Raw genomic sequence first — 20,566 nt, 5'->3', positions numbered from 1 at the left:
GAATCATCGTTTCCCACTGTGAGGGAAGGCAATAAATACTATGTGTACTCAGCAAGACATATTAACATTTCAGCTTAATGACCCTGCATTTGGGCCTTGCAACGTACAAGTCAACATAGTTGAATCCACAAAATGTAAATAAACGCTTAACTGCAGACAGGAAGTTCTGACCCTATAACTCTGCTGCTTTATTCTCAGATGCTGCCGAGTACATCCAGCATCTTCTATTTTTTTATCACAGATTTCCTGCAATATCAGCTATCTTGCTTTTGTTTCCACATTATTGTTAGAGGGAAGAACGAGGAGGACATCAAAATTATCTTTTTATCCAAGCTGCCGGAGGAGGTGGTTGAGGCAGGTGCTAGCGCAATGTTCAAGAAACATTTAGACAAGTACATGGACAAGAAGGGATATGGGCCAGACGCAGGCAGGTGGGACTAGCGTGGATGGGACATGTTTGTGTTTGTGTGGGCAAGTTAAAAATATCTTTACATTAACATGCGAAAAGGTCAAGTAAATACACCTGCTTATACTCAATACCTGCATGATCCGTGAAAATTTGCAGATTCAGAGATTCTGAAGATTTCCCTTCCTCATGAAAGTAATTGTACCCAAAATTTACCAGACTAGAATAAAAAACAAAACAATGTTAAATAGAGATTACACGCAATATATATTCATCCATCCATCCATTATTTCCTTGTAAAATACATTATAATTGAAGTACTACTTGAGACATGTAATGGTTAAAACATAAACATTTAAATTTATTCAGAATTAAGTTTCTATGTTAGTTCCTGTCTGGTCAGATAAATCTGCAACCAAGATTGATATGATAACGATGACAAAATGCACACGCAAGTCAACTGAGCTGCAATATGAAAATTGCTAAAATTTTACTACATATAAGAAGTAAAGATAATCCAGGGAATTCTAGGTCTGTGAGCCTCACATCAGTGGTAGGGGAGCTATTACGGACAGTTAGCATTGCTTTGATGTCGGTCGGTCGTGTCTGATCAAGTTATTTTTGAGGAGGTGATGAGGTGAACCAAGCAATGAATTCCTTAGCTCCGAAATCCTGAAAATAATCTTAATATTAAGATGGCTAGTTAGGCAAGATAACTGTGGCAGGACAAATCCAAAAGCCAATTATCAACCTTTTAGTCTAACATCAATAATGTTATTGAATACTAACTGAACAATCAACCGGTTCCCCCATGACCATACATCAAACCTTATTACAGCCTTCATCCAAGCATGAACAAAACTGTTTAGTTCCTGAAGCAAAATATAAACCAAAGCTGAATTAGATCAAGACCGGAGAAAGGAGCACTAATAAAACTGAAGTTAGCAGGGATCTGATTGTACTTGTATCTAGAGCGTGACAATTAATTGTATCAACTTCAAAGCAAAAATCCAAGTGCTCCCTAATATTCTCAGCAAACATCTTCAGCCGCTTCAACAATGACATTCCTGCCATCACGTAGGTCAAATTGGGAACATTCTCAATGACTGGACATTGATCATCTTAATTCTTCATGTCATTAAACGTTCCACATCAACATACAATACCTTGGCAACAACCAGGCACAAAATGCTAAGTGGCAAATAACATTTAAGCCAAAGCGAATATCTCCAACATAAAGGTCTAATAATCTCTGCTGAACCTTCAATGACATTATAACTATACAGTCATCAGCATCCAGGACTTAATAGTGAAGAGGAATGGGCAAAGCATGTAAATACTCTGGTTACAAAAATATGGCAGGAATATGGAGACAAGGAAACACTTTTTCCTCACAGAAATTTGTGAGTCTGTGGAATTCGGTGGAGGCCGATACTCTGGATACTTTCAAGAGCGAGCTAGATAGGGCTCTTAAAGATAATGGAGTCAGGGGATATGTGGAGAAAGCAGGAATAGGGTACTGATTGGGGATGATCAGCCATGATCACATTGAATGGCAGTGCTGGCTCAAAGAGCCGAATGGCTTACTCCTGCACCTATTGTCTATCCTGCCTTCTGTGACAAGTAACTCGTTTTACTCCCAGCGCCCTTCCACTAACAACAAGGTACAAGAGTATGGATGAGTGTAGCTCCAACTAACTCCTGGTATGGAGACACAAGGAACTGCAGATGCTGGAATCTTGAGCAGAGCAGTGCTGGAGTAACTCAGTGGGTCAGGCAGCATATGTTGAAGGGATGAATAGGCAACAGAAGAGAAAAAAGGGAAACAAAATAGTTTAAGATAAGAGAGAAGCGAAACGTGAAGAGGGAGGGATATAGGTGAAATGGGATGGGGAGGCGGGAGGGGAAAGAGGGGCAGGAGAGTGGGGGAAATGGGTGTGGGGGGAGAGCACAGAAAAGCTAAAGGGATACAAGGATATTAATTGAAATTGGAGAACACAATGTTCATATCTTTAGGTTGTAAGCTACCCATGTGGAATATGAGGTGCTGCTCCTCTAGTTTACATGTAGCCTCACAATGGCAATTGAGGGGGCAGTGGGCAGAAATGTCAGCTTGGGAATGGGAAGGAGACTTAAATTGGTTAGCACCAGGAGATCCAGCAGGTCTTGGTGGGCTGAGCGTAGATGTTTGTGACACAGTCGCCTAGTCTATGCTTGGTCTCACCAATGTGAAGGAGGCCACATTGGGAGCACCAAATGCAGTAGATGTGGTTAGAAGTTGCATGTAAACCTCTGACATTTGGAAAGGCTGCTAGGTTCCCTGGATGGATGCGACGCAAGGTGTATAGGAAAAGGTGTTGCATCTCCTGTGTTTGCAGAGGAAAGTATCTGGAGAGGGGGTGGTTTGGGTTGTGGGAGTTGTGGCGGGAGCGGTCTCTGCTGTTAAGGCGGACCAATCTTCTAACGTTGAACACTGAGCTTCCCACTTAAAGTCTGACAAAGTATCCGTTGTAGGTTGCTGTACATTGAGAGAATACAAACTCTTCCTGTTAGAAGGCAAGGGTGTTGCATAGATATAACGTCCCTTTGTGTATTAACTATCATCTGCAGTTCTTTGTTTCAACTACAGACAATGATAATATCTTACTCGGTTATAAAGGACAATCGGCAATCATGGACACTATTTCCCTTCCCCCACCTCCAAGCCCCATAAGGAGTGTTTACTGTATTCATGTTTAAATATTCATGTTTACGCCCAAACTATTTCAATTCAGCACAATTGTAAAGTAAACAATATTTATTGCTTACCGTAACCGTGTAACTATTAAAGGGAATCCAAGAGATAAAGACATCTATAACAGGCCAAAAAAAAAAATCATTATAACCCATTTCATGATCATTTTACACTAACTGGAGATGCGGAAAATAACAACAAAAAAATGTCTTGTCTTCATTGCAAACAGTGACATTGACAGATAAACATATTCACCAATAGAACATATTGCTTTGTGAATTTAATGACAGGTTTGGGGAAGGTAGCAATTTTCTTTTTTCACACGGCAGTTTGAGGTATTAGTTGCAGAGTCATTTTAATGATTGGAGGTTATTTCATAAACTTCAGACATTGAACCATGGATAAAGTGAGTTTGGCAGTGATGAGAAATTATTAAATTTCATGTCCACAGCTGCATCTGGGAATATTTTGAGCATTTGCAGAGCTTTTGGTGACATAGACACTCATCTGATCGGGACCTATTAAAGGCAAATTGCCCGAGGTCTAGGTCTCGAGTTTAAACTGAGTTCCATTGAAATGCATCAGTCCAGAAAAAAATGTTAAGGCTTTGGAAAGGATTATATAAATTGTTACCAAAATGTTATCTGGGAGAAGGATATTAATATAAGGAAGTTGTTGTTGGAAAAGTGATTATTGTACCACTGGATCATCTGTACATGATGTTCATAGGGGACCAAATAGGTTGGGTTTTTTTGTATGATCAGCAGTTTTGATAAAGTTAATTCAACCAGGCAAACAACTGTTGGTCATACAGCCAAAATAATTGTTGAGCAGATTTCAGGAACAATTTCAAGTTCAAGTTACATTTATTGTCACATGCACCAATTGGTACAGTGAGATTTGAGTTACCGTACAGCCATACGAATAAAAAGAACATAATACACGATAGAGTTTAACATAAATATCCCCACATCAACGTTTCCCACTGAGGGAAGGCAATAAAGTTCAGTTTTATAAAGGGAATAGAATGGGTGCTTGAGCACGAGAAACAAACTTTTTTTTTTAAACCATGGAACTTGATGTTAGCACAATGGTCAGATGTCCTCTTTCTGTGCAGCAAGTTTCGATAATTGTGACCACTTCTATAGAACTAAAGGGGAACTCCCAGGATTAGTGTAACTTCCATAAAAAATGGTTTCTGTGAAAAATAACCAAATACTGTAATTGCTTCAATATTTCCCAATTCCACCTTACCAAAATGTTTTTGAAATTGTGTTGATTATATGGAAAGGTAATTTTCAGAACTGCGAGTTATCGTAACATTGATAAGTCTGTCTACCCTGAAACAACAACAACAAAAAATGTATGATTCCTTCTCCAGAAACACCAGCTATTTGATGTGGATCATTTAGACTTCTTAATTCGCTCTCAGTACTACTCATTAAGGAACTCTCACTTCCTCCTGCATGATGAATGCCCTTGCCTCATATCGTGTTGTGGCTCAGTCACACGTTGAAGGTGGTTATCTAAAAAATAAACAGCTGTGGAAATGGAAAAGTGAGCCAATTTCTGTGTTCCTAACTGAAATAAACAAGCTGATAATGCTCAAGAGACTGTGCAACGTAAGTGGGAAAAGCACAGTTTCAGGTCAAATGGCCTTTCACCAGAATGTTAAAGAAAGTAGCCAGGCAACCACTTCACGTAGAATCCAAAATTAATATATTCTCCCAGATACAGATTTAAAACTCCCTCTCACTCTTTAGTTTAAGATTGACAGCCTTCATGACCTACTTTAAAGTTGCACCTGGGACTGAGTGTTCCATTGAAATAAATTCTATAGCCTCAACCTTTCAGACACTACTCTCCTTCCTGTTGTAAAGCCAGGTGGACCAGTCCCAACTTAAATCTCTGGCTTTCAAAGTAAACAAATGTCCAGTCATGCAGATTGACACCTGACACTCCCGGCTGCCGAAAATTAAATTGGGGATTGGAAAAATGCTAAAAGGAAGCTTTCCTACTCTCCAAGCTGTGAAAATCAGTACCTTTCACATTTTTATAGCAACTGTTCACTTCAAGCAATTAAATATAATCTATTTATATTCTAGGTATTTTGGTGAAACTATTTTTAGAACACTGTATGTGACTTACTATAGAGATATTGTTTGTGAGCATGGATTGCACAGAGACATACTTGATAGTTCCTGCATCTGGAAGAGCTGCTGTCTCACAGTTCAAGGAAAGAGTGTTCACGTCGCAGACCTGTTTCCACCAACCTTTCCACCACCACGCACAAGCAACAAGACAGGCACCATTGTATGCAGATGCCGAGAAGCCCGTTCAACTCTGGCTGAACAACTTCTAATCTTGTGTGTGGCCTCGATAAGAAAATGTCAGTTCCAGCTAACCATGTTTAATCTCCAACTCTGTGATTAAGGTGGTGCAGCGGCAGAGTTGCTGCCTTACAGCGGCAGAGACCAGGGTTCAATTCAGACTATGGGTGCTGTATGAATGGAGTTTGTATGTTCTCCACATATGTTCTCTTTGAGATCTTTCCTCCCATACTCCAAAGATGTACAGGCTTGTAGGATAATTGGCTTGGTATAAATGTAAAATTTCCCTAGTGTGTAGGATAGTGTTCATGTGCGGGGATCGCTGGTCGGTAAGGACTCGGTGGGCCGAAGGGCCTATTTCCGCATTGTATCTCTAAACTAAACTGCGCTGTCCATGTGAAGTTTGTACTTACTCCTTGTGACTGCACAGGTTCCCACAAGTGCTCCGATTTCCTCCCACCACAAAGACATGCAAGTTGCTACATTAATTGGCCACTGTAAATTATTCTCAAGCAGGAAGATGAGCAGAAGAATCTGGAGAATCAAGCGGGGTGTAGAGAGAATAAAATGGGATAAATGTAGAATTAGTGTAAATGGATGACTGGTGGTAAGTATGGGCTCAGAGAGCCAAATGGCCCAATTCTGTGCTATATGACTCCATGACCTGTCAGTTTTATATCTCAACTTTCCCATTACATTTTACAGACAATGCATTATATATGTTAGTAGAAAAATAAACACACAATCCAAATATAATGGACAATTCAAAATGTTGGAAAAACGTTAGATGACAAATATATACTCCTACTTACCAACATTTCATTGCTCCTGTCCAGATAAAACTGGTAACACATCAGAACTGCATTGCTTTCCTAATTAAAGAGGTCATTATTATTGATGCAATCTCATTTTAGTTTGGAGCTTATTATTCAGAAGGATATTTTTATAATTACAGCAGTAAATTACTGTACTCAGTACATCAATATTGATACCACATGCAAACTGCTGTATTGCACCCAAACCCAAATCACTAGAAGTGACAAATCTATCTAATCACATAACTACATTAACTTCCTTGATGTTGTTATTAGGTATGTTGCAAAGCCTACCTGAAGCGTCTTTGAAAATCTGCCGTTGCGGGTGTGCGCGATTTTGGCGCCGTTTAGAGGGGGCGGGTTTAAAACGTGATTTTCTCTAGGCTGTTCAAATCGAAGATGTTCAGCCTAGTTAATTATTAACGAAAAATCGCTGGAAGACCCCGTCGCAAAGGCTATTATTAGGTTTAAAGGCCTCGTATAATAGTTATAGTAGTTTAAAAATCAATCTCTAAACCCGCGACCGCCAGCAACCGCAGGGTCTCATAAAGCAAATAGCAGAAGTTAGGTTGTATATTTTTACATTAAAAAGGGCTTCTAAATATCCCTTTATACAAAGTTTACTATTGCGAGTAGCTCAATTTGGCCCCATTATATCGCGCAGTATTTTTCTGGGCATTTGGGGCACAAATCTACCGCAATGTGAACGTTCTAAACCAGCGCGTCCCACAGGGACCCACTGGAAAGCTGATTTAAATGGGCATTTATTTACAGCAATTGAACACTGAATTCCTTCCATTTGGTCTATAAATTAATGTAAATGAGATTTAAAAATCATGTTTTATTGTGAATTATTTGTGAATATTATTTGGACATTTAGGCTATTTAAAAATGTTAATCATTTATTAAGAAATGGATAGATGTTTAGATCTAGTAATTGAAGTCTGAAATTAGCTACAATTAGGTAACTAACTAATTATATGCTTTAATTTCAGGTCATCCAAGTAAGATTATTTTATATTTGTTTCAGAATGCTTCAATCTATGATAACTGAAAATTTCATTCAGTTCTCTTAATTTTTAAGAAAGTTATGGGCTTTTGACTGTTCACGATCACAACTTTTTTGTTATGTCCATAGAAAATCAATAGGGAACAAGATGCTCATTTCCGAGTATGAAAATGGCCATAACTTTTTAAATACTTGAGATATGAAAGTGAATTAGGTGTCAAATTAAACTTATTTTTATGCTTTATCTGATGGGATAAATTACAGACTTGATTTTTAAAATCTCAAAATTTTGTAACATTGCTATTGTTATTGGCCAAAAATTCAAGGAGAGTAGCCACATTCATATTGCAACTCCAAGAACAGGTCAAAGGTTGGATGTCATGCTGAGAAAGACTCAGAAATATGATCAGCCATGATATTGAATGGCGGTGCAGGCTCGAAGGGCGGAATGGCCTACTCCTGCACCTATTTTCTATGTTTCTATGACACCCAAACTCTGTCCACCGTAGACAGGGCACGTCAGGATGTATGATGGAACACCTGGTTGATGGTGCCATTCCAACAGCTGGACACCATTCAGTCCATTTGAATCACCAGTCTTTGCTGAGTTGCAATCTTGGATCTTCCTACCATAGAATGTTGGAGGACCTTCACAAGACCGGGTGCACAACAGTTCAAGGCAGATACATGCCACTGCTTTCTTGAGGGCAATTAAAATGGGCAATAATTACCAGCCTTGCCAGTAACACACAGATCCCAAAGAAATGAATGAAGTAAAGGTTCTTAATGAACTACAAGGGCTTCTATGTCATGGAACTGTTCAGCAGTGCATTGAATTTCAAGCCAAATTTATTTGTCACTGCCATTCTTGTACAACATTATCTTATCCTTATCCCTATGGAAAGCAGAACGTTTTAAATTAAACAATTAGAATAGTCATATTTTGTTGCCCAAGTGAGATCTATATTTTTTTTTTGAAGCAGTCAGATGGGCCAAATGAGAACATATGTATGACAAATAACTGCCATGGAATAAGATTTGGAAGAAATTGGAATAGTTTGGTTTTCCTCTCTCATGTAAACCAAATAAATTATTGGAAATTGCACATTGATGGAATAACCATTGCACTTTCAGTATCATTTTTAGGATACGGAAAGAATATTGTATCCCAATTTATTATGCAGTTTTTCTATCCTTTTAATCTAAGTGTCATCTCAGCTCAGTAACAGCACTGAATGCTGGAGGTTGTTGGTTCAAGCCCTACTTATCCACCATAATATTTGTTGAGAAACTAAGCAACACACTTGCTTAATATTGACATGCCCTAAATTTGCCTTCACAGATCTATGGAAGAAGGTGTTCATGCAAACCTTGAACAAAAACATTGTTTATTGTTGTTCCCCGAGTAGTACCCATCAAGTAGCAGCCAAAACAAAATTATTTTCTCATATATGCTGCTTGTAGAGAAGAGGGTCAATTTATTTTTTTAAATGCCGCAGCTTTGTTTATTCCAATGCTCCTTTATTTTTAATGAATCAAACATAAATGCTGGTATCTTATCACTTTTTACCTTTTCTACAATGTAGAACAGTCTCTGTGCCTCTGTATCCCATTGGGCCCAGAAAAAGTCTTCAGCCACAATCTCTTTAGGCAGATGGTCTGGATCCTGTATTACCTAAAATAGATTTAAAATAAAGCAAATGGAAATATCCTGGAAAAATGTGATTATATCAATGATCTTCCTTCCAATATCAACACAGAAGGCAGCGTTTTAGCTATAGATTACACAATATTCAATTCTATTACGCCCATGAAGTAGTCCATCCCTGCAGGCAACATTCACAAATGGGTAAATAACATTAAAGCCATAAGAGAGACAGGCAATGGCCGTCTCCAAAGTTAGACACCAACCACCTACCCTTGATACTCGATGGCATTACCATTGTCAACACTCTAACGTCTATACCCTATGAATTACTAACAGAAACTTAAATATACCAAAACCATAAAATTATGGCAATACTCAGCAGGTCAAGCAGCATCTGTGCAAAGAGGGAAAAAAGTGAGAAAGTTTCACAGACAATTTGACAAACTGAGAGGGAAAAACAAGTTAGTTTCAAGTTAAAATATAATAACAAGGAATTGCAGATGCTGGTTTATACCAAAGATAGACATAAAATACTGGAATAACAAAAGACTTCAGGAGTCTGAAGGTTCTGACCCTGAAACGTCACCTATCCATTTTCTCCAGACATGCAACCTGACCGGCTGAGTTACTCTGGCATTTTGCGCCTATCTTTACTTTTATGTTTGTTTTAAGTTGCAACATGCAACACTTGTTTTCCACCTCTCGTGGAATGAATTTTGAATTGACAACATAGTCTCCTCTACAATAGAGAAACCAAACAGTTGGCATCCATTTCACTAGGCAGCTGCAAAGACTATAAGCTTCCTGTTGCCTGTTGAACTTTAATTCCATTCCTACTGTCTGTCTGTTGCCTCATGCACATCATATCAAACCCCAATGCCAGCTAGAAGAACAGTTCATTTTCTATCTTTACATTTTGCAGGCTCCCTTACTTTGAACAGCATCATAAAAAAAGGGCAATTTCGAAGCAAGATATGCTGAGGGGAATGACTTGCCTCGAGATCTACAATGCACATCAGGAGCTTGGTGAAATACTCTATCTGTGGGGAGGACTATGCCTTCAACAACTCAGAAGAGGCTCAACACCATCCAAGATGGTGGCACAAACACAGATGGGGCATCTTGGTCAGCATGGGAAAGTTGGGCCAAAGGGCCCGTTTCTAAACTGTATGACTATAAATTCCAAAACAAGTTGCACAACGATTTTTGAGAAAATTTTGGCGAGCTTTGCCCAACTTTCTCCAATGCACAGACTTTGGATCCACAACACAGCATCCATGTACTTGTACAAGTCCAATATATCTCACTTACCGCTCTGTAACCTTCTTCAATGATCACCCTTATACGAATGTGCTCAATACCTGAACAAGAAGAGCAAAAAATAATTTTACGATGTCTTGGATAGGATTGTAATAAAGCATGAATGTATTAAAATAAAATGCCATTCAGATAGGTCAATGCAGATACTTACCATGAAGAACTCACTGCTAACGTTTGTGGATGTGCCACACCAGAGGTTATTTTTTTTATTGTACTAGACGATTTTATAGTACACAATCATTCTATTGTTGAGGTATTGTATTGTATATCTTTATTGTTATTTTCCTGAGTACTCACATACCCAGAGGAAACAAAAAAACGTTACTCAAACCAGTGTCCATTCAGTGTGCAGTAAAAAATAAATAGAAATAAAAATACATATATCATGAACAAGTTTAACACTACTCTCAAATAAACATCAACAGGCGTTCCGATCGGCAGCGGCACGACAGTGGCTCTGTCCAGGTTGGTGGTTGGTGCGCGATACTTTGGCAGGGGGCAAAGTCCGTTTAACAGTCTTATAGTCTGCGGGAAGAAGCTGAGGAGCATCCTGCTGGTTTTGCAGCTAATGCTCCTGTACCTCTTCCCAGATGGCAGGATGGAGAATATGTGATGCGATGGGTGGTAGGGGTCTTTGATGATGGAGATGGCTCTGTTGATACATCTCTTCCTGTATATGTCCAGCAAGAAAGGGAGTGGAGCACCAATAATCCTGCTGGCGGTCTTCACAATCCTGTCAAGTTGGTGCCGTTCGTACGCCTTGTAGCTCCCGAACCAGGAAGTGATGCCGTTGGTTAATGTGCTCTTGATTGTCCCCCTATAAAAAGTTCGTAGATGTGTAGTGGGGAGACCTGCTTTACGTAGTCTTCGGAGAGGGTGTAGTCGTTGCTGGGCTCTCTTGACCAGTGCTGTGGTGTTGGTTGTGGACATCAGGTCATCTGACAGGTGGAGTCCTAGGAACTTCACGCTGCTGACCCTTTCCACATCAGCTCCATCGATGTGCAGAGGTGTATGGTGTTGTTTTCCCACCCTCCTGAAGTCAACCACCATCTCCTTAGTTTTTCCCACGTTGAGAATGAGGTTGTGGGATTTGCACCATCCTGTGAGCAGCTCCACCTCCATCCTGTACGCTGACTCATCATTGTCACTGATGAGACCCACCACTGTTGTGTCATCAGCGAACTTGTTGATGAAGTTGTTATTGAGTCTAGCAGTACAGTCGTGTGTAAGCAGACTAAACAGCAGGGGGCTTAGGACACAGCCTTGGGGCGAGCCAGTGCTCACGGCTATGGTTTTTGATGTCCTACTGCCCACCCTGACTGTCTGCTGCCGTTGTGATAGAAAGTTCAGGACCCGGTTACATGTGCCAGCATCAACCCCCAATAGCTCCAACTTCTCCACCAGCTGCTGCGGAATGATTGTGTTAAACGCAGAGCTGAAGTCTATGAAGAGGATCCTGGCATAAGTATTTTTCCGATCAAGGTGTGACAGTACGAGGTTCAGTGTGACAGTACGAGGTTCAGTTCAGGTGAACTGTGTACAACAGGCAAAAAATGGAATACAGTACAGTTGTATTTACAACTGCCCTGGGTGCTTTAGTGCGGTATCCAGTACTGTTGCTGACCGCTCCAGTGACCAGAGTTAGTTGATCCTTGCCCTGGGTGTATTCTGCACATTCTCCGTGAATGCACAAACTTGCACCATTATCTCAAAGACGTGATAGTGGGTTAACTGGCGCCTATAAATGATCTCTGGTGCAGCAATATTTAGGGTGGCAGGAGAGTTGACGGACCCGAGATAGAATAGGTTGCAGGGGAAAAAGCGAGGGATTGGGTCTGATGGGAGCGCTCAGAGTGCTGGACAATTTGATGGGCTAAATAGTCTCTTCATATGTCATAAGAAAATATGTAAACAAAAGATGGAGACACAGATGCCCCCAAGTCACCCGTGATGACATAGTTAGTTCAACCCCACCAATCAACACTATACCAATTTTAACTATTTTGCACAGTGCCAGTGACCAGCCCCAAAAAATCACTGGCTCTCCTAGCTATCAGCCTGTCAATCAAACTAGTGCCGAGAAGAAAATATATTTCTGCACACTTGGGTCTCTTCCTACATCTCCCCCACTACTCTCGCTCTCCAAATATTGACACTTTTTTGGGACAACGTATGGACCAACATCATGCTAATGAGAGATTATCACAAGTTGCTGTGTTATAGCCAACCATTCACTTTTAGTCAGAGCTCTACAGCTTGGAAACAAGACCTTTAGCCCAACCCATCCATGCCAACTGAATTGCCAACTAGAGCCATTTGCCCGAAACTGGCTCATATTCCTTCAAAACTTCCCTATCCACGTACCTATCTAAGTGTCTTTTAAATGTTGTAATCGTATCTCTTTTAAAAGCAGTCATCACCAATCATGAACATCATATTACTTACATCTGTCCTCTGAAATTATGAGTAAGTGGCTTTCAGGCAACACCCTCGCATCTGAATCTTGATAGAGGAACTGAAAAATAAAATTTAGAAAAACTGTCAAGTTTCCAAACATTATTTTGTAAAAATTGGTGCACTTGAATAGATGTAGGCAAATATTGGCTCAGAGTGCAAATGAAGAACTTTCCCAAATATAGAGGGGAGGGGGTGGGGGGGAGAGAGAGGGGGAGGAGGGGAGAGAGAGGGGGAGAGGGGTAGGGCGGCCCAGCAGCCGTCGGCCTCAGAGTGAGCCTCAGCTCCATGGCCTAGCATCCTCGGCGCATCCTCTCTGTACCCCCGGAGCCAGCCGGTTATCTCCGGGTCGTCACAAAGGACCAATTCCCGAACGCTTCAGACCCCGAGTACAGGGAGAGGGGAGTGGGCGGTCAGGCGTGGTACCGAGTGAGCTTGCGGGCCACCAGCGAGGCACGGAGCGATGTGAGGACGGTGAAAAGCAGCGGGGGGGACCAGCCGATCGTGGCTTCCGTCTGTGTGACAGAGCCGGGCCGGGGGGGTGGAGGGCGGGGAAGTGGAGGAGAGCCAGGCGGCAGCAGGCGTTATCGGCGCGCGGGGCACGCGATGAGAAGGTGGCCCTGGCGGCCAGTACGCCCTCTCGATCTTTGGTCCGCAGCACAGCGGGAGGCAAAAAAAATGACTGAGGGGGGGGGGAAAGGGTGGTGGAAAGTGCAAAGTGCGCCCACGCGTTGAAAATTGATCGCACACATGCACACGCGTGCGCGCGCACACACACCTATATACATATATGTATATACATATACATATATCTACATACCTACATCTATATCGATATGCATATATCCATAGCCATAACTGTATATATAAAACGTGAATATGACTGGAGTTATATATAATTATATTATATTAATAATATAATTAATATAATTGTGAGTGTGTATTTGGAATGAGACTGTCGCAGAGGTCCGGCTCCTGAACCAGCCTAATTAATGGGTGAGGGCAGTTCCTGTGGGTTCCCCCATTTACTGAACCCCACTGACTGCCAGTGTGCAGAGTGGGGGTCACGGAGGTGGTGGGACTGGGGCAGTGCCAGGCTGGGGGAAGGCGAAGGCATCTTCCTCTTAGAGGAAAATGCCTAACCCTAACCCACACCCCTTCCAGAGCTGCCCACGGCTGGAGCTGGAGCCGCTTTGGTTGCGGCTGTGGGCTCTGTAAGTGTGGTCACTCAGCACGTCCACCTCGGCCAGCATGCCCTTCTGGATCATCATGGTGATGGTGGGGAGCAGCATTACCTTGCATGCCGCCCGGCCACCTTCAGCACCCCCATTGTGCTGGCTCCGTCAGTCTGCCCGCTCGCTCGCTGCAACATTGGCAGCCTGACATCCCGACCGACTCCTCGCAGCATCCACCGGACTACCGACTGCCCAAACGATCCTTCACAGCACTCACCGTGGCCTGACAGCCCGACCGACCGACCCTAATCCTAACTCTACATTTTTATTTAACGGTTCACATCATAACTTTACAAAGGTCATGAATATACTGAAGCTGATTGGGGAAAGGGCTTAGGAAAATAATTTTCTTCCATCAAGCAGTGGAATGTAGTGACTCGAGGAATGATGGAAGAAGATTCAAACAAAGCTTTCAAAAAGGAAAAGGACAAATACCTGAAGGATTTTTAATGCAATAGCAACTCTGTAATTGTACCCAAAACCCCATTCTTGAAGGTTACTCCGTCCTTCTCATTTTATTACATTAAACACTTTCAGGCTAAGTCACAGGGCAGGTCTGTTCACAGGTTTTTGCAAATTCTTCTCAGTAAAAATCCTTCAATGTCCCACTTTTACTCTTCCCAATAGTTTGCAAATAGCATTTTATCTTTCTTTTACATCTCTGACTTGGCCAAGAGGCTATAAAACATGATCAAGAATTACAGGTGCAGCTTCAGAGCCTCAAACCCATATAGCAAGGAAAACTGCTCAAGATTTCTTCCAACCTGCTCATTCACAAACAGTTAATACGAAAGCATTATAAAAAAAACAAAATTTAAGAAAGCAATTAATGATAAATACCTGAACTTTGACATTTGAATCAATGGCTTTTAAAACTTTTGTATTATTTGCTGGATGAATCTCAATCAACAAAGTCAAACATCTGGAAACTGCAACAAAAGTTTAAAAAGTGAACAGCATAAGATCCTGGATGATATGCCATATTTTAATAAAGGGGGAAATTTAATTTTCCATTATAGTACTGTATTGATAAAATACTCCAGCAATTCATATATATGGTTTTAAGTGAATTGTATCACATTTAAAACACAATATTGAATTGATATTTTCATGTAAACAAAGCATTAAAAACAACTTTCTTGGAATCCCCAGAACTACAAATTAATTCATTCCAAAAAAACCCTACAAAATATGCATTAACCAGAATAGACAAGAATTGTAAAATACTTTTCTATACCAGACTCAGTACCATGAACTGAAAATAAGTCTCTATTTACTAGTTTTACCGATTCTGAAATGGTCCCGGGGACTGGGGTAAATGCAGAGCCAACACAACCCATTCAAGGAGGGAGAGCAAAAGCAGAGAACTAAATGTCCATTCGAATAATATGGCATTGAACCCTTTATTAACTAGTAAGAAATGTATTTAAATATTAAGCAATACCTAGTAATAATAAGTAATATCTAAGTAGCTTTCTTATTACTTCCTTAATAGTAGTAAGAAAACTTTTTTCACTTTTCATATAGTAGTAAGGTACTAAGATAACTTTAAAAATATTTCAACAAAGCCAAAGTGTTTTTAAGAAATATTGGATATCAAGACACACCCCTTTCTCACACCCTCCCCCCCTCGGTCGCTACGCTCCCTCGCAATTTCTCACTCTCAACTCACACCCAATGTTGGCAGCCCTGAAGATATGACCAGTGGTTGGATAACATTTGAAGAGTTGGAAATGTCAGAGGACGACATGTTGGATGCAGAATCTGATGGGGTGAAAGGCAGGGACCAGGGAAAGTCTATCTGGGGAGGAAGAGTACAACTACAGGTCACAGAGGAGACGCAGTTGGACGATCTATATATGACAGCGATAGAGGACACATCTTAGATGTTTTAGAAAGGAAAGCCTCATCGTGGGAACAAATGCAATTCAAGGATTTAACTCCTTCCCTCAAAATTAATTCTGAATAGTTTACATAAATAAACAATTCCAAAAGCAATTCAATTGAAAGTTTGAATTCAACTTTTATTACTACACTAAAGAATGTTGAGAGCAATACCTGGTCTGAAAGTATTTAATGGCATGTCTCTTCCAGCAGACTGTAGAATACTTACAGCTAAAACAAAACAAGAATTTATTTGAAAAAGCAAATTCACTTATGACATATCAATTTTAATATGCATTTATAATCTTGATACGTGTTGCAATTTACACAGGAACCCCACATAGCATTACCCCATTTGTCATAGTGCACCTGGCTCTGGTCCAAACATGCACAGGCAGGTACATCCCTGTACCTCAGGCTGTTGTGCTGGGAACATGGACTTTTCCCTAAGATGAAATAGTTAAAGTAATTACATGGTTGCCTCACCAAGGCAACATGCTTAGCTGCCTGTAAGGATCGATGTTGGGCAGCATGGCCGATTAATGCAACCACTCAGTGCTGAGATGCAAGGCTCAGGGTACATACACTGCTCTTTGAACTTGTTACAATAAAAATATCTCCAGCTGGAGAAACTGTGCAGCCAATCAAAAAGTGGGGGAGGCAGCAGGTTCCATCCATCACCACTAGCCTGAGGTGATGAGATAGGATTCAAATGGTCTGTGTAACCGCCTGCACTCACCAAACATACCAGGGTGCACACAAACCCTGCATCGCAGTGCTGTGTGACTCTCTCCACATGCAGTGATGAGGTCATTATGTCATTGCTGTGGGAGTGTCAGTGGAGTGCTGAGCTCTCAATTGGTTTCCTGGCACTGCAACAGGAAAAGCAGGGATTCATGCACAGCAGCACTGTGAATAATGCATCTCTCACATGCTATTAATGAGCCCTTTTAGCACCAATTCCATTGCATTCATTCCTAGGAATGACCGGCGGCTAAATGAGATACCAGTGCACCATTAAAAGTGTAAAACTATCTCCCAAAATAGAAATGAGTCCCACTCACCCAGCAGTGTCCTTTCCTTGTTGACAGAACAACTAATCAAAGACACTTCTCTATCAAAGATATACAGCAGCTGAGAATATAAATAAAGAGCAAAATAAAATGGAGAAAATATCTAAGTAAAACTTCTACATTTTGCTGGAGATAAGACGTTGTCAACATAAATCACATTTACCTTGTTCTGTTTTTTGTGAAGATCATGCAAGCCAACACACGTCGTTCCTTTCTTACCCTTCAATACAAAAACATTTTTAAAATCTTCACATTACTGAGTAGTATTTTCCATCATTGACAGTAAAGAGTTTCTTTGACACATTTACTCTCTGGCCATAATTTGTGCTTTGATGGATTTCAGTACTCGCAAAAAAAAACCTAGACCTTAGAGTCATTGCAATATTTTCACATTATATTGACAAATGTGTGTCTTTTGCAACCTCCATATCCCTCAGATTATCACATAAATCTCCTTCCAAATGTCTATCCAAGGCTATCCAAGGCCTATCTGCAGCATTCAAGAGCTACTGGGAGGGCATTATAATTTTCTGCAATTGGTATCTTCATCGGGGCCTTGGCGGTATATCATGACCTCCTTCGCAGAGTGGTGGGTCCTCTGTAGAATCAAGGACGGAGGATGAGCAATTGGGTACCAGAGTGCTGGGGAGCCCAAGAGCTTGGTCACTGTGGGACTCTCTTCCCTCTCACCAGTCACTTTGTCTGCTCCCCTGCTGCCTTCTCCCCTGCAGTTGCCAACATCTTCCAAGGTGTGTCGGCAACTCCGGGGGAGAAAGAGGATGAGGTAGTGGTGGAAGGGAAAAAAAAAAAAAAGCTCATTGGCCAAAACGATGAGAGAATGAGGACGCGGAGGTGTCCGTGCGCGCGCATGTCAACTGATGGTTTCTATAAATTTCCCAGCTTTATCTACACACACACACACACATGCGTTTCAACTGACGACATATACATTTCCATGTTTTATCTTTCTACACACACTTTTACATTATTCATTTGTAATGCAAAGGACTTTGCTTCAAAGGATCATGGTCAAGTGGTAAATTAGGAAAACAGTGTCCAATGATAGTTCCCTATGATGTTCACTCCCATGTACAATTCTATCCAAATAAGTCAATCATGCTCAAAAAAGCACTATACAATGAATGATATCATCCTGTGTGTGATGTGGAAATATCATCAGGCACTCAAGGTGATTCAAGCCTGTTCAAGTTCCTGGATGATGCTAAACAACCCCGGATGGTGGTTATCACTTTTCACTCTGTGCACAGTCCAACATTCAATCGCATAACATGGAAATGCTGTCCAGCTAAACCTGTAGGTCACAATGTTTTCCCTTATCTGAAATTTACTTATTGATAAAATTGAATGTTGTAAGATAATGTTAGCATGTTCTGAAATGATTTGTCAGAAAAACTCGTAGACACTATTCAATGTGAATTAACAGCCCATATAATTTTCTGTTCCATTATCATATCTGTAAGGTTAAAGATCAAATTTTCACCTTCTAAAATTCCTGATCACTAAAGTTGTCCACTTTGCACAAAATTATGATTACTACACAAAGTACTTGTGCTCTGTCCTCAGTAATTAAAATTATAAACCCCAGACTAGTCGATCATCATGCCACAGGTGGCTATCTAGTAATATTAAAAGATAACTCTACTCTTCTCCCCATCACCACTTTAAGGAGAATGGTCTCACAAAACCTGTTACTATCCAGCCGAACAGCAAAAACATGAACATATGTGTCTCCAACAAATTCGTAATGTAAGAAATAGTTGCACCTTCCAGGTGAAGACGACACCGCCATTCTTTTCAACGTTAATAATCTGCAAATCGGTTCTTGAAAGGTTCGTAGATTCGCCTAAAACAGAATATAGCAAGAAGCGTTATGAATGCCTCATGAATGTGCCGCGTACGCAACTTAATCCAAACAAACACTCGACGGTGCGGTTTTCGCCAGTGTGTTGCTTTTCGCAGACATACACGACTAATTTGAACCCATCCGAAAAACTTAGCCATGGAACGTTTGTTTTAATTAATTTGTCAATTAGCTTTGAATTTCAAATCCGAACGTACACAGTCTCCAAATGCCAACATTCACTTCAGCAAACTGGAATACAGTAGTTAATGATGAGGGCATTACACTACTGCCTCAGGAAGCAGAATGTGTTGCAACTTACCATTTTCATTAAGAGGAGTCAGCTTGCCTTTCACCAGCCAAGGAGCAACTTCACTCTGAGTATCAAACACAGACTTCAACTCCAACATTATCCAACACTTCTTCCAAATCCGTGTAAATAAGTAAATGCCTCAAGTCAATGTCGCCTTGCCAGGGAGTCAATTGGGCGAATCGGCGGCCTTTCTTGGTTGCGAGTCAACTCCAAGAAAGGCCGTGACAACAAACGCTCGGAGCACTCCTGTTGCTTCCGAACAAGAGCACAACACGCACAGTGCCGGAGCCCCGCGGGGACGCGCTCTCAGCGGCACAAACACGGTGGCGCGCACACGTTGCCAACTGGAGCGCACAGGAGCAAAGATCCGCTATAGGATCTTTGCACCAAAGACTCCGCTATAGGATATTTGCTTTGCACAGGAGGAGCCACTCTGGATGAGCCGACCGCGCTGCGCTCCTCTTCACTAAAGGTTAAATCACTTACAAAGGAGTGGGCAGAACCAGGATTATGGGCGCAGTGTTTGTTGTGGGAGGCTCTAGGATGCTGAGTGACAATCTCAGTGATTTACTTTCCCAAAAGTCATGTTTTGTCACACACTATGAGGGAAATTAGCATCTTCAAATTCCTGGGGATTAACATTTTGGATGACCAGTCCTGGGTAATCATGCAGCAGGTATACTTTCTCACAAATTTAAAGACATTTGTCATGTCACTGAATACTCTAACAAACATCTACAGATATATTGCAGAAAGTATCCTGACTGGATTATGCATCATGCCCTGGTATGGCAAACCCAGTGCACAGGAACACAAGAGGCTGCAGAGAGTGATGGGCTCAGCCTGGTCTATCACAAGCACAGCCCTCCCCACCAATAAAAGCAAATACCTGAAGTGCTGCTACCATTAGGCAGGAGGCACAGAAGCCTGAGCTCGCACACCACCAGGTTCAAGAACAGCTACTTTCCTTCAAGCTTCAGGTTCTTGAAACAACCCTGATCCTACCTCGGCAATGGAACACTATGGACTGATCTCTCGCATTATCATGGACTTGATATTTTTCTCTAATTGTAATTTTCTTTTATGTCTTTTTTTTTTTGCACTGTCTTTTCTCCATTTGCATCTTCTAAACTTATTTTTCAATATTTCAGGAAGTTTGCTTTGTCTTCCAGGAAGACAGGCTGAAAATCTGTTTACTTTCTTCATTGTTTTCTTATTTATCCAATATAATTTATCTTGTCTCGACCTGTAACTGCACCACATTCAGTGAAACCACTGAATATCAAAGATAGGTGCTGAAAGTGTCTCTTATTGAAAACTGTCACTGCTTGGTTCTTCAATGTTATAAATGTTCTACTTATCACACAGGGCTTGACAAGTTTGATGCAGGGATAATGTTTCCCCTTGCTTGGCTGCTGGATTGCACAAATGTCAACCACGTCCTGTGTTCCTTGGCACAAACTCATTTGGATGGGGATAACTGG

General features: G+C 41.1%; 1 protein-coding gene across 3 annotated transcripts in view; it reads right to left on the bottom strand.

The window, feature by feature from the left end:
- The window catches only part of LOC116985227 (gamma-secretase activating protein), a 53,729-nt gene extending 34,329 nt beyond the window's left edge, over positions 1-19,400 (bottom strand). Inside the window, exons 1-12 of one of the 3 annotated variants that reach the window (XR_004415223.1) lie at positions 19,092-19,400; positions 18,693-18,772; positions 17,072-17,128; positions 16,900-16,969; positions 16,010-16,066; positions 14,792-14,880; positions 12,708-12,777; positions 10,254-10,303; positions 8,865-8,969; positions 6,283-6,342; positions 3,215-3,258; positions 541-626 (exon numbers count right to left, since the gene is read on the bottom strand). Coding sequence is in view for 2 of the 3 variants with exons in the window: in XM_033039859.1 (XP_032895750.1) it covers positions 541-626; positions 3,215-3,258; positions 6,283-6,342; positions 8,865-8,969; positions 10,254-10,303; positions 12,708-12,777; positions 14,792-14,880; positions 16,010-16,066; positions 16,900-16,969; positions 17,072-17,128; positions 18,693-18,772; positions 19,092-19,179 (856 nt within the window). In the remaining variant the exon portion in view is untranslated. The remainder of the gene's footprint in view (positions 1-540; positions 627-3,214; positions 3,259-6,282; positions 6,343-8,864; positions 8,970-10,253; positions 10,304-12,707; positions 12,778-14,791; positions 14,881-16,009; positions 16,067-16,899; positions 16,970-17,071; positions 17,129-18,692; positions 18,773-19,091) is intronic. The other 2 variants (XM_033039859.1, XM_033039858.1) reach the window with 2 other exon arrangements.
- Between the last annotated feature and the right edge of the window lie 1,166 nt (positions 19,401-20,566).

The sequence above is a fragment of the Amblyraja radiata genome, chromosome 21 (genome assembly GCF_010909765.2).
Source record: "Amblyraja radiata isolate CabotCenter1 chromosome 21, sAmbRad1.1.pri, whole genome shotgun sequence".
Taxonomy (NCBI): Eukaryota; Metazoa; Chordata; class Chondrichthyes; order Rajiformes; family Rajidae; genus Amblyraja; species Amblyraja radiata.
Note: the sequence above shows the minus strand (reverse complement) of the source record. Positions and strands in the feature narration are given on the sequence as shown.